Source organism: Rhinolophus sinicus, chromosome 5, assembly GCF_057876585.1.
Source record: "Rhinolophus sinicus isolate RSI-liver-muscle chromosome 5, RSI-T2T, whole genome shotgun sequence".
NCBI classification, from domain to species: Eukaryota; Metazoa; Chordata; class Mammalia; order Chiroptera; family Rhinolophidae; genus Rhinolophus; species Rhinolophus sinicus.
This window is the reverse complement of record NC_142505.1, coordinates 83,105,856-83,120,304: the sequence shown is the minus strand read 5'-3', so window position 1 is coordinate 83,120,304 and position 14,449 is coordinate 83,105,856. Positions and strand designations below refer to the sequence as shown.

The 14,449-nt window shown below is 42.2% G+C and overlaps 1 protein-coding gene across 1 annotated transcript in view; it reads left to right on the top strand.

Moving 5' to 3' along the window:
- Positions 1-1,445: 1,445 nt before the first annotated feature.
- DIAPH1 (diaphanous related formin 1) overlaps positions 1,446-14,449 on the top strand; it is an 87,007-nt gene continuing 74,003 nt past the window's right edge. Inside the window, exon 1 of the mRNA XM_074313689.2 lies at positions 1,446-1,739. Coding sequence (XP_074169790.2) covers positions 1,623-1,739 — 117 coding nt within the window. The 5' untranslated portion in view covers positions 1,446-1,622. The remainder of the gene's footprint in view (positions 1,740-14,449) is intronic.

Genomic DNA, 14,449 nt, shown 5'->3' with positions numbered 1-14,449 from the left:
CATTGGGCCGGACATAAGTAGTTGCTCATTATCTTAACTGCCTATGTGAAGGACGATGCTAGATACCATAGTAGCCACAAACATGGACTCATCCCTGACGGAGTTTACAATCCAGTAAGGAGTGAGGTAAGTGCTATAGCAGATGTAGACCGTGGTACAAGAGAGAAGAGTAAGAGGTGGGTCACTGCCATGCTTTGATCCTGTTTCTCAACACTCTAGCTTAGAAAGTAAGTAGCGTTTGAACTGTTTTGGACAAATTGAGTTCAAAGGGTGGGCTGGACAGCTCTATGCAACTTTCTATCAGGCACTTAGAAAGGAACACAAGAGATGAAGGCCAGATTTAGGAGCCAGACAGCTTGGCAGGGTCCCTCACCCTTAGACTGAACACTGGGGGCTACAGAGTTAGTGAGTCACTGCCCTCCAGGAACATACATTTGAAATCTTGCCAGCTGTGGGTAAGATAATGCAGTTCATACTTTGAGGCCTACTGAGTGTCATATACTTTTCACACAAGGAACAGATGTAGCTGGGAGAATGAATGAAATTACTGAGGGAGAACTCAAACTAATAAGAGGAAAGAACATACTCTTGGAGAACACCTTTTCACTCAGGTCTGGTTTGTCAATAGAGAATCCTGGTTAAACATAGGGCTTGGCAGTCAGACTCCTCTGGGTTTAAACTTTTACCAATTAGGTGTCCTTGGGCAATTCACTTCAAGTCTCAAAGTCCAAAATTGCTGTTTGTAAAATAGTAAGACTAGTGGAATCTATGACATGGCACTGTGAGGATTCAGTGAGAAAATAACGCGTAGAATGTTTTATACTCGTATAGCGCCTGGCATAGGGCAAGTGCAGGGAAAATGGTGACTTACTGTTTAGGTTAGGCACATATTGGCAATAACTAGTTTATTAGAAACACAACTGGAAAGTAGCAGACCTGGGATTCAAAACTAGGTAATGTAACTCCGGAGCTAGTCAAGTTCCAGTCTAGCACTTGGCCTGGACCAAGCTCTGTTCTTGGCACGTAGCTCTTAATAAATGATAGCTGTCACTTTTGTATTTTTTCACGCGCTTCATTGGTATTGCACACATAAAAATTGTATTATCCTGGAAAGACGGGCGCTACATTTTCTGCCAAGATTACAGTCTCATGAGATTTTTGGTTCAAATAATATCCTGGTCTTCTGTAAAAAGAGGGGCCAGGCTTAAGCCACGTGGGGTTGGGAGGCGTGTGCTGCTTCTACCGCCAGGAGGCGCTGTTCGTGCTGGCGGCTGCAGAGGGTTGCACCGCCCACTCGTCACCCCCCCACGTGGGTCAGAATGGTTAGGCCCGCCGGGCAGGTAGCGCGTTTCCGAGGCTTCCCTCACCCCTTTCCCTTCCCCCATTGGTAGGGGCTGCGGGTCCGGGCGGAAGTGGGGCAGGCGGGCGGGAACGAGGCGTCGCCGTTGTATATTCATGAGGCGCGCGCAGCCCGGCATGCTAATGAGGCGGGGCGCGGCGGCGGGCTAAGGAGCTGCTGGGCGGCGGCAGCGGCGGCGGCGGCGGAGGCAGCGGCACCCGTGTTGGATCTGCCGGGCGGGAGCGGTGTAGGCGCGGCGTCACCAGCTAGCGCGAACCTGGATATGGAGCCGCCCGGCGGGGGCCTGGGGCCCGGCCGTGGGACCCGGGATAAGAAGAAGGGCCGGAGCCCGGACGAGCTGCCTGCGGCGGGCGGCGACGGCGGCAAATCCAAGAAATTTGTGAGTGTCCTTCCCACCCCGTTCCGTCAGCCCGGCCCGGTAACCGCCTTCTGGACCCCGGAGATCCCCTCGGCCGGACCCAGAGATGCACGCCTGTCTTTCGGGAGCCGCCCCCGCGCCTCCCTTCCTCGTTTTGCTGGGTCCTGGGCTCCACAGCCCAACATCCTACCCCTCCAGGACCTCGGGGAGCCCCGGAGTCCCATCCGGCTCTTGCCCGGGCAACCTTGGGGCTTCCTTTACCCCCCAGCCGGCACGCTGTGCCCTCCGCCCCCATCGCCCGGGCGGGTCTCAGCCCCATCTCTTTCCTCTCAGCCCCACTTCCTTTCTTCTTCCTCTATCACCCGAACACGCCTTCTCTATCTTGGTCCTCTGTGCTTTTCTGAGTCCATTTTTTCCTATTACCCTTCCCCCTTTTTTTGGTATCTTCTTATTTGCTTCTTCTAAAGGTCACTTCCTTCCCCCAAGATTGATCGCTTTCACCTGCTAACTTTCCTCCCGCCCAGTACCCACTCTGGGCCCTCAGCCCGGTGTCACCTGATAATCCTTCCTCTCAGGAATGTTACCTGACTTGGGCCCTACCTTCCCTCCTCCCTTGGACGTTTGTCCTTGCGATTGACGAAATGGGTTCCTGCCCAGGTCCTATGGTCATTGGGCATGACGTTAATTTTCTTCCTAGCATTTCTCTATCCAGAGAACCTGTCACTTTGCACTGTTGCTTATCACTTTCCAGGGGGTTAGAACATCTCTCATGATTGTAACAGTCTTGCCCTAGGATGGTGATAAACCTCCCCCATGGGGAGGAAGTTAGACTACAAGTCCAAAAGTTTGCAAGTAATTGAATTGCTTTCTTTACATTTCCCGTGATAACCATCTCCAACTCTTCTGCCGCCTCTCTGCCCCAAGGCTACTGGCCTCCCTTTTCCTACCTGTAGAAGAGTCTAGCTCTCCTCAGGTGCCCACTATTTCCAATTGGAGTCTGAAAGAATATTGATCCTCACGTCATCCTATCGTATGTGATTACCCTTGTCCACACTAAATCTTGCTGATTGCTCTCTCCGGGGAGCTATTTGTTTGCTTTATACTGTGGAAGCTTTGAAAGCTATGGGGCACCTTCCAAGAGAGGGGGAAAGGGTCTTGGAGCCTAATAATCCTGTGCTAGTTGTAACTATAGTTATTTAGTCTTCCAGGTAATTATGCCTCCACCCTAGTATCTCTTTCTACTAATCAAATGGCTTCTAACTCTTTCCTCTCTCTCTACTGTATCCCCACCTCTTAGCGTTCTGACCCAATGCCACAAGTTTGGGAAGAAAATTGATGAAGTGATGGAATCAGGAAGAAAATGTTGCTTTGGGACCTAGAGGGTTGAGCTGTAGCGAGCACTAAATAGAATTAAAATAGTGCCTCATCTCTTCCTGGTATTTCTAGCAAAGCAGATGCTTCTGGACTGTCCTTTCCAGTGACTTACAGGCTGTTGGTAACTGTTTTTATCTGGTGACATCTTTTCCCCCAGAAATGTAGGGTTAATAGTAACGATGACCCTCCCCCTATAGTGACTAAAGCAACATTTCCCTATGTTTCTTCAGGGTAAGAATTGACCCTGGAGGTAGAGAGCTTTCTTTCTAAGACTTAAATTCTAGGGCCCATATTTCTGTATCTTTTTGTTTTGTTTCCATGGGTATTGTTTGACCTTCTTCACCTGAATTCCAGCTATTCCTGCTGATTTATAGTGACCTCTTGACTTGTAAATGTTTTTCAAGTCCCTGATAGAATTTTATATGTACCTTTGTTTTATCTAACACTTGTGTGTTTCACAAATGTGTGAAATCTAAGTGCGTGGTGCTGAAAGGTGATACTGGAGGAAACTCAGCTTCTTTTCACCTGTTTTTTGGAATGTTCATGAAGTCTTGTATATGCTAAGTGGATTTGGCTCAGAGTTGTTGGTATTTGCTTTAGAGAGGGTGGAGCTGAACCAAGTTCTCTTTTTCTTTCAGAGGTATTGGTCTTAACCCTTAACTTGCTGAATTTTAAAAAAATATGTAGCACTGGTAGGGCGCAGAATTGCATTCGGAGCTAGGGGATTAGAAAGTTTCCAGGATGCTTCTTAACCCGTTTATTGCCAATTATAATATACTTCAAGGCATCAGAATAGTCTGTCTTCATTGCTCTTCTTATGAAAAATCTGTGGAAATGAGAAACTAGGAGGAACATTGCAATCCACTTCTCTTTCTGTCTGCGTTTGTATATGTAGGTGGGTGGAGTGGGCGAGATGAGATTGCTGGTGTGCTTTTGTTACCCATGGCTTAGTTTTTTTGAACTACAGGCTAAAAGTGAACTCAAAACTTTCACTTACTCCACCTTTTGGGGAATGCGTACCCTCTGGAACTCCATTAAGAATGTACTTTATAAAATTGCACTGGTTTGTCCTTAGTGCGCCCAAAGGTTATTTGTTTACTAATCCCTTTATCTGCTACATACCTTTCCAGCCTTATGCAGGTTCTAAGTACTGATCCGCTGATGAGAACACAAAGCTCACAAATTGCCTAAGATCTGCTCTCACTCTCTGAGGCATCTTGTGTAGAAAGGAGATGGAGTCTAAGTTGAAAAAGTGGTTGGGCATCATCTTTGAAAAACATGTGGTTGTGAGAGATGCTGACGTGTGGCTGAAGCCAGGCTGCCTGGTATTCCCCCTTGGTTCTTTATGAGTCTATCTTTCCCGGGGTCAAGAGCATGGCCCTTCTCCAGCATTATTCTAGTTCCTTTCGGAAGTCCTTAAGATGAAGGAAAATAAAAATTCCAGATGAACAGAGTATTTTCTGACTCTTCAGCAGTGATGAATGTGGGTGTCAGATAGACTGGTTTCTGAAATATGTGTAAAGGGAGTAAGTATAATGAGTATTTTAAGAGGCTGCAGATTATTCCTGCATCTGTAGGTTCCAGGTCTTCTCATTCAAGCAATTGATACATTCGAAGAAAGAATATTGCTTCCTGTTTCAGCTAGGAGCATAACTTTGTAAAACGTGAATTTCCATGTGGGATTAGAGAAAACCGAAGGTAGATCATTTTTAAAATCTTGTTTGATTTTGGATGCTTAGGTTGAGTTATTACCAGGTTGCAGTTTCATGCCCTTGTAAAAGCAGAGTGATAGTGAAAGTATATATGTTTAATTGTAGACCCCTGTCCAAAATGACAGCAGTCAAAGGTGAAGGACGCAAGGCAGGATTTTAAAGGGATATCAGGAAAGGTAGAGGCTATAAAAGAAGTGGAGTTGTTCGTGCAGATTTCTGCTTCTCTTAAAGGACACTTTAACTTTGATACAAAAAGTCCCAGAAAACCAAGGAGTGTACAGAGAGCTTTTATACAAGTCATGTGTGTTTTTTCCTGAGAGATGATAAACAGAGGGATTACTTAGTTGGGAAAGAAGGAGGGGAACCTACGGGAATGTTACTGAGATGTTTGAGATGACAGGATGATACCGTAAAAATCTCTGCCCTTCTTCCTACCTTGTCTTTAAAGACAGCCCACTTGATAATGTTACATGTACTTGTCTCAAAGGAAATCCTCCCTTGCAGAGGCAAAGCGAAGAGAATGCCTCAGAATTAAAATATCTATCTTGGAAGAGTTGTAAATGTTGGGATACTTTTATAAAAAGAGCTGAAAATGTTATGAACTATAAATTATGCTTGTTATAAAAGCTAAGATAAATAGTAATAAGTGAGAAGGGATTTAACTTTGTTCATGGGCATATAGTTCAGAATAGAGTCATTTTATTTCCTGTATGGTAGAATGACTATTTGCTGTCCCTTGCGGCCCTCAGTGTATTTTATCAAAGGATTGCCAAGCGATTTTTGGCAAGTGTTATATTTTCAGAGAAATATAATAGAGGCTTAAACGATAAGGTTATGCCACATATGATTTAGAAGAATAGGTTGAAATCATGTTTATAAACAAGAAATACTAGGTATTATATAGGGTTTGTATATGCAGGTGGGTTTTCTCCCATTTTATGTCTCAGCTGAAATCATTCACGGCTGCAAAAAGCATCCCCTTTTTGAAACAAACTTTGTATTACTGAAGTGTTCTTCTTTATTACGTTGAGCCTCCTATTCCCAATCACTTGCGTTTGAAAGCACCAGTTAAAAATTCACCTCTTGCTAACCAGCAAAGTGGGTACTTGCTCTTAGTTAAGGTTAGATTAAGGCAAAGCACACGCTCTCCTCTTGTTGCCCAGGCACCTGCCATCCCCTCCCTCTTTGCTTTTATTCTCTTCCTGCTTCTATAGGGGCTGGTTCAAGTTTCACGGACAGCCAGGCTTTTGAGGAATCAGGAGTAGTAAAAGCTGTTGACACTAAAATTTCTTAAAACCTCAAAGCTAAAATTGAGAAGTAAACAATGTTTTAATCACTATGAACATATTTCACCCTTTTTTAACCTGTCCTTTATTTTTTTTAACACAGTTTTTAGAATCTAAGAACTCTTCTGAAGGAAGTAAAAGAATTACTGAAGAAAAAGAAATATTGAGACCTATATTTTAATGAATTTTAACACCAATTACAGGATAACTCGGGGTGAATCATTGTTCTTCCAACTGAGATTCTTACTTCCATTCATTATTAAATAAGCTTGCCATGAATGGCAGTCTTAAATTTTAGAGTTGGAAGGGACTTTAAATGTCATCAAGTCCAAACACCCACTCAATGCAGCAATCCTTCTTACAGTTGAAGGTTGGAAATCAGGGGACTAAGGGGTGGGAATTGGATAAATGCATGGAGAAAGAGAAGCAGAAATTTTGGATTCTCCATTTCTTTTAGTACATTTCAGGATCTTGGAGTAGCTAGAGCGGTAGAAAGGGACTATATAAGAGGAACAGATACACTACAAGCCATGAGACTGAGGGAAAAGATTGAAGAAACTGGCTCTCTGTTGCTTGGCTCTGTGACAATTAGGGAGTGTCAATTTGTCCTTTAAATATTTGCTTAAATTTCTTTTCTCCAAGAAGGGGAATGGAACAGATTAAGGGGACACAAAGGAGAATAAGCATTAACGGAACTGAATTAGGAAGAACACATGGTATTCTTATGTGGACGCATTCTTATATGGAGATGGGAAATTCCCTCCTCGGCGCTGGTTGTGAGTGGTTCTTAGGCAGTAGCTATTTTGGCACTTTGTTAGGGTAGCCGATACAGGTAGAGTTTATGGTGTCCTGGATTATTTTTCTGGCTTTCTGATTCCGTGACTTGTTCCCTGTTTTAGGACTAGTGCTGTGTGTAAGCATAGAATTTGTATTTTCTTTTAAGATCTAACACTTTAAGGACCCAACAGAGGGTGATTTAGAAACCTTCTTTGACACTAAAGTTCACAGAAAACCAAGGAGTATATCTTGGTAGTGGGCTTACATCTCAGATATAGCTGCCCTTTTTTTTTTTTTTTTTTTTTTTTTTTAATGTTAGGACTTTAGGATCGAGTGAAAAATAACCCTCACTTCCTTTTTTTTTTCCTTGGAGTAGCTCACACTTTATTCAGGGGTCTCACCTTTTTTTGTGCTACAGAGCCTTTGGGCATCACAACCCCCCCGCCAGTTTTTATAGCTCTGTTGATGTATTATTAACGTACAGTAAACTGCATATATTTAGTGCACAATTTGTGAAACTATTACCACAGTCACGATAAAGAATATATCCAGTACCCTCAAAAGTTTCCTCCTGCCACTTTGTAATCTGTTCTCCTCCCTCCTCCCTGTGTCCCCACCCCTAGGTAACCATTGATTTGTTTTTTGTAACAATAGATTAGTTTGTATCTTTCAGAAGTTTATATAAGTGGAATCATACAGTATAAACCCTTTTTTCTGGCTTCTTTAAGCATAATATATGTTGTTACATTTATTAGTAGCTAATTTTTTTTTTGCCAAGTAGTATTACATTGTATAGATTTACCATAGTTTGTTTATTCATTTACCTCTTGGTAGGCATTTGGGTTGTTTCCAGGTTTTGTGTTTTGGTTTTTTTCCTGTGTACATTCATATACAAGTTTTTGTCTGCACATATACCTACATTTCTCTTTTGTAAATACCTAAGAGTAGAGTAACTAGGTTATATGGTAGTTCTATGTTTAACTTTCTTAAGAAATTGCCAAGCTGTTTTCCAAAGTGGTTGTACCACTTTACGTTGCCACAGGCAATATATAAGTTCCAGTTTTTTGCTAACTCTTGATATGATCAGTCTTAAGTTTTCACCATTCTGGTGGGTATATAGCGGTATCTCGGTGTGTCTTTAATTTGCATTTCCCTGATGATGCTGAGCCTCTTTTTGTGTTTATTTGCTGTCTATATATATTTCTTGAAGTGTGTGTTCAAAATTTTTGCCCATTTAACATTTTTTATTATAGTCTAAATACCAGTCCTTTGTTGGATATAGGTTTTGAAAATATTTTCTCCGTCCTGTGACTTGCCTTTTCTTAACAGTGTATTTTGAAGCATAAAAGTATTTAATTTTGATGAAGTCCAATTTTTTCTTTTGTGTGTATAGTCATATATCAAAAATTTTTGCTAAAATTACGGTCATTAAGATTTTTCTCCTGTTTTCTTCTGAAGGTTTTGTAGATTAAGCTCTAAAATGCTGTTTTTCTCTTTAGATATGTGGATTATATTCCACATGTTGTCTTTGGGATGTACATTTTCACTTGTATGTGAGAGAGAGCATTTCTAATACTCCGACAGTTGGGGGACTTTGAGATCCCATTTCTCCTGAAAGCATTTTCATCTTATGTGGTGTTAGAAACCTTTTGTGTGTGTACTCCGTGTGCTACAGGTTGTATAATGCCAATCTTTTTATCTATAAATGTTAACAAATGTTCAGTATCTTTATAGAAAGGAAGATTGATTCATTCTGGAAGGTTCAGACTGGAAGGACAGGGAGTAATAACAATAACAGTAACAGTAATAGCTGTTGCATACTTATTATAGCCCCAACACTGTGTGCTAAAGAGCTTTAGATTCTTTATCTCATTAATCTCTACATCAGCCTTTTAAGATAGGGCACTATTGTTATTTCCATTTTATAGGTAATTAAACTGAAACTCAGTGAAATTCAGCAACTCGCTTTGGGTCACAGAACTGGGAATCTAACCTCGGTCTAACAGATTAGACCAAAACCAAAACCAAAAACCCCATGTTCTTATTCACCACATTGTACCTGGACAGTTTACGTGTGTCCAGTTTTAGCACCTGTGGTATAAAAGACTATTCACTACTAGGAATTTCTTAGACAATTTTGATGGTATCTCTTTCAGTTCCTTTGACAACGGCAGTCCATTAAAACTGGACTGTCCTCCAGTTCAATTGGTGGGAAAGAAATATTGGGTCTAGATGTGCAAAGTGCAGTGGCTAAATGCCTAACTGCTTTTTGCCTTAGTAATTTAGACTTTGAAATCATTGCAGGAATCTTCATTAAACCTTTCTTATCTTAGGCATGAAAAAGTAGCTGTTACAATGCATGCAAAACTTATCTTCCCTCTGACTCACGAGTTATTAAGAAGTTCCCTAAATTATTATTTTTTTAAATGTAACCTTATCTCCTTTGCTCTAACAGCTCTAACAGCATCACCTGTCAGGAATTTTAGTTGTTTCAATGGCTGAGAAGCACGCAGGGGTGACAAAGGGGGGGGGGGGGAGGAGGAAGCTAGCTGCTGCTAGTCTATCTCTGTACTTACCTTTGCTATATTTTAGAATTGGCGTGTGGCCTTCTCAAATACCTCTCTTTGTGGCCCTGACACTTGACCGGAAGATAGCAAAGGGCTAACAACTCCAAGGTTTCTTTTGAGTCTGGGGACTGTAGAAGTTTGTTCTTTAGATCTGGCAGTTATTTGCCTGTAGTTAATAATTAAGACATTACCATAGAGATCCAGGTACCCTGAACTAGGATTTTTCTGTATGACTGGTGGCAAAGAGTAGAGAATAGTTTCTCTTGTTTGTCTAAATCTACATGGATCTACCCTAGATCCCAAAGGCTGAAGAGCAAGAAGTCATGTGGTTGTCCTATCAGGTTCAGTCCTTGCTTTTTAAAAGATTGTAATCTCAGCCAGGTCTGTAGAAGAATGGGTAGGAAAAGCTCTAAGGGCATGAGCATACACTTTAAAAGCTGTAGAAACCCAGAGAAGTAAGGGAGCTAAGTGGCAAGATTACTGGACTAAGAGTCAGAAGACGTAGGTTTCAGAATCTTAGAATGCTGGTGGTGAAAAGGATGCTAAAAATTATTTAATTTAAACCCTTTATTTTATAGATTAAGAAATGTGGGTTTAGAGAAGTGATCTGTCCCAATTTTCAACGAGACCTATGACTGGAACCCCTATCTTCCACTCCCACTGCAGTATTCTTTCCATATATTGCTGCCTAGTCTGACTTTGCTACTAATTAATTAACCATATGAACTCTGGGCAAGTCATTCCACTTTTTTTTTGGTAAAATTAGAGAGTTAGTATGAGTGATTTCAAAGGTCCATACTAATGTCCCAAATTCTATAAATGATGCAGAATATAATTGTGGGCAGGACTTGTTAGCTTCATATAAGACGGTGGATATGACAGGTTCTGGAAGGAAATCCAAAGACTGGTAGAGAAGAGAGGGAAGGGATTTCATGGGATGAGGAGCAGTGTGAACAGAGGCTCAGAGGTACAAATGTGTGGCTGTAGTAACGAGAAATGGCCCAGTTCTTTGAGATTATTTTAGTCCTGGGAAGGGCTTTTAGGTTCTCTTTTTGGAGAAACCTGCAGAAAGCATGACTGAAAATGAGCATTTTGTAACATGTCATGAGGAATGTTGATGCTGTTTCTGGCCCTGTGAATGTGTCATGGTGACAATACAGTACAGCATATCCAAGAGCATGACTCGAGTTGTGTTAGGCTTCCAGCAAATCATTTCTGCTACCAAGGTGGAGTTTAGATAGTTAATTTTGTTTGACTTCCAGTCCTTACCAATTTTAATACATCCCTGCTTTCAGATGGTCAGATTAGATTTTTTAAAATGTGACTCTTTCTTTGGGGGGGGGGTCTTATCGCTCATCTAGCTTATAAGGTGCCTAAGAGCAGTGATGTTTAGCTCACATTAGCAGTATCCCTTTATGTATTTTAGTTTTAATGTTAGTCGTGGGAATCTTGAGATTATTTTCAAGGCTCTCTGTTTCTGTGGTCTAATATAAGATTGACAGTTTTGAAAACATTAGTCCTCTCACCAAGGTAACTATGAGGCAGAGAGAACCACTAATGTAACTATATCCGACCAGAAGAACCCTGTTGAGAAAATATTATTTTTCTCTAGAGATGGTATCTTACAGTTTTGTCTTGTGTTTAATGAAGGAACATGTCTATAGGATTAAAAATCTCTGTATTAATTTCCACAGTACAGGGCTGCCAACTTTTATCATTATACATGAGAACAATATTTGACCTAGTGCTCCAGGGATTGTTAACATACATTTGAAGTGAATGATTGCTACATCTCCATGTTATTTGAATCTGTTAGTATCACAGTCTTACATGGCTACAGAAAGGGTTGCATAGAATATTAAATAAAGAAGTCAAGGGCGGCCAGATGGTTCAGTTGGTTAGAGCACGAGCTCTGAACAACAGGGTTGCTGGTTTGATTGCCACATGAGCCGTGAGCTGCGCCCTCCACAACTAGATTGAAGACAACGAGCTGCCACTGAGCCCCAGAGGGGTGGCCGGATGGCTCAGTTGGTTAGAGCGTGAGCTCTCAACAACAAGGTTGCCGGTTCAATTCCTGCACAGGATGGTGGGCTGCACCCCCTGCAACTAAGATTGAAAATGGCGACTGGACTTGGAGCTGAGCTGCACCCTCCACAACCAGATTGAAGGACAACGACTTGGAGCTGATGGGCCCTGGAGAAACACACTGTTCCCCAGTATTCCCCAATAAAAACTAAAAAAAAAAAATTAAGAGAATGAAAGTGATTTTTTAAAAAAAAGTCAAGGATGAGTCTTCACATCCTCAGGATTTGTCTGGATCTCCACATGAAAATGCCAGTGGCAGTAGGAGTGCCCAATTTTTTTTTTTTTTTAATTGGGGAAGGGGAACAGGACTTTATTGGGGAACAGTGTGTACTTCCAGGACTTTTTTCCAAGTCAAGTTGTTGTCCTTTCAATCTTAGTTGTGGAGGGTGCCGTTCAAGCTTCAAGTTGTTGTCCTTTCAGTCTTAGTTGTGGAGGGCGCAGCTCAACTCGAGTTCCAGTTGCTGTTGCTAGTTGCAGGGGGCGCTGCCCACCATCCCTTGTGGGAGTCGAAACCGGCAACCTTGTGGTTGAGAGGATGCGCTCCAACCAACTGAGCCATCCGGGAGGCAGCTCAGCTCAAGGTGCCGTGTTCAATTTTAGTTGCAGGGGGCGGTGCCCACCATCACTTGCGGGACTCGAGGAATTGAACTGACAACCTTGTGGTTGAGAGCCCACTGGCCCATGTGGGAATCGAACCGGCAGCCTTCGGAGTTAGGAGCATGGAGCTCTAACCGCCTGAGCCACTGGGCCGGCCCCAATTTTTTTTTTTTTCATAAACTCATACACTGCTACCCATAGCCATAGAGTTCCTTCAAGTCCTTCATTTGGCCATAGAAGCAAAGTAGTTTTGGAGTGTTCTAAAATTATTTCATCATGTTTGCATGGGGCCTACAGAGATATTTTTAGTTTTGTTAGTTTTTATGTAAGATGTGTGTCAGGCTCCTCAGGCATAGAGGTTTCTAGGGATTTCTTGATTTTTGTATTTTAAAAAGATGGGAGTTGGCCTTAGTTGGCAGCTCTTTGTATCCGCCAGGGCTGGTTCGTTACTTACTTCTAGGCCCATGGGTGACGTCTGTTTCCTGTGATTGAAACCACAAGAAGAAGTGGTGGTGAGAAGCCACTGTAGGATATGCAGTATCGGGCAAGTAGCAAGCATTGGGCTGCCCTCAGAAAGAGCAGGAGTAACTAAGCAGACTCTGTAAGGGTCTTTGAAGAGACCCTAGAAATGAGCTGACCCAGCCTCCTCCTCTTCAGATGGGGACACAGAGGCCTGGAGCTATTAAATGGCTCAGGATCATGTAATTAGGTGATCTAGCTTTTAGACTCCACTAATTGGTCATTGTTCTTTTTCACATTGTATTGTCACCCCTAAATTTGGTAACTATGTCCTGCCAGAGTGTCTTCTTAAACAAAGTACTGCTGGAAAAGAGTAAATACCGGTGGGCATTTAGAATATGGGAATTGGATGCTGCTGCTTTGCTTTTAGCTGTGCTAATGATTTTTTATGCTTTTTGAAAAGACAAATACATATGACTATTTCTGGTATTGATGGAGGAATAATGATATTTCATCCCATGCTTCCCCTCCCCCACCTAAGATTTTCTGAAAATAAAATCTTATTCTAGATTTGTAAAAGGCCAGAAAAAGTTTACTGTGGTTTCATAAGATTGAGTCTGGCTTTTTGAGTAGTAGTGTAATTTTTGGATCAGTTAAGCTATTATCAGTAGGCTGTGATCATTTCTGGGTATTCAAGAATGATGTGAGGATAGAAAAAAAGAGGCGTAACCATCATTTAAAACTGAAGGATTTGAGAAGGGGATTTAAAGCAAGCTGCAGGAACTTCCTGGCTACCAGGCCTTGGGTGTGTCAAACACATGTCTACCCTTGAGGAAGAGTAGATGACCTGCTACTCACATCACAACATGGGAGGAGAAGACAGTTGCTACGGTGATTGAGAAACAGCGCTCCTGAGTCACTGTTTCCAAATGAATGGACAACACCCCTTTTTTAAAGGAGCACTCAGCAGTCTTCTCTAAGCTCAGGCAGTAAAGAGAGGCTTGGGAAGAAAGTAAGGAACAAGTCTCGGTATTTGGAGATTGAGATATATGTTGAAACTTTGGAAAAACGGGTTAACATTAGTTATTGTTTTCTATAGATGTATTCTGAAGTTTTATCAGAACCTTACAGGTTTGAGAGGGAGGAGAGGCTTTGCTTACTGTTCTTTCACCAGATGACAGAAAATTCACGCACCTCCTTCCTGACAGCAAAGGAGATGGACGTGCCTGCTGCCCTTTGTGAGACCTGATGGGAAACTGGGACTTCCAGAATCTGACCGCTTTCTCTGTTGGCACCTTGTGTTCCCAGCCCAGGAGTGCTTCATAGTCCAAGGAGGGGTTGGCAGTTTGTTTGAGGAATGCAGTGTCCCCTGCCTGGTTTCCACCTGTTCTGCTGAGCTGGAATAGTGAAACCTGAGTGGACTTGCCTTCTTCCCTCTAGGCTATCAGCTGTCTAGGTTGCACATGGCTATACCAGACCCAGGGCTTCAAGGTGAGCTAAGCTGTGGGCAAAAAGTTCCCACGAGAGACTTGCCTTCTTAGATTGCTAGAGAATTATTAGAACATGTTTTGGACCTGTCTGTCAGAGGATTGAACCCTGATATTCAGATGGTTTTTTCCTCATTTTAATTACGGCCAGGAAATGTGGTCTATTTGGAAAGCAGACTCTCACCAACAGTTTTAGACAGTTGTGAGGAAAATTGAATTTGTTGCACTGAATTTATAAGTAAATTGTTTCAAGTTTATAGGTGAATTATTAAAACGAAATGGATTCCAGGTACCTAATGCTCCTTATAGGGCATTTCTAACTTGTGCTTGACATGTGTCCCTGTCTGGAATCGTTCAGGGCTCCCTGGGTGGTATCCGGAAAAAATA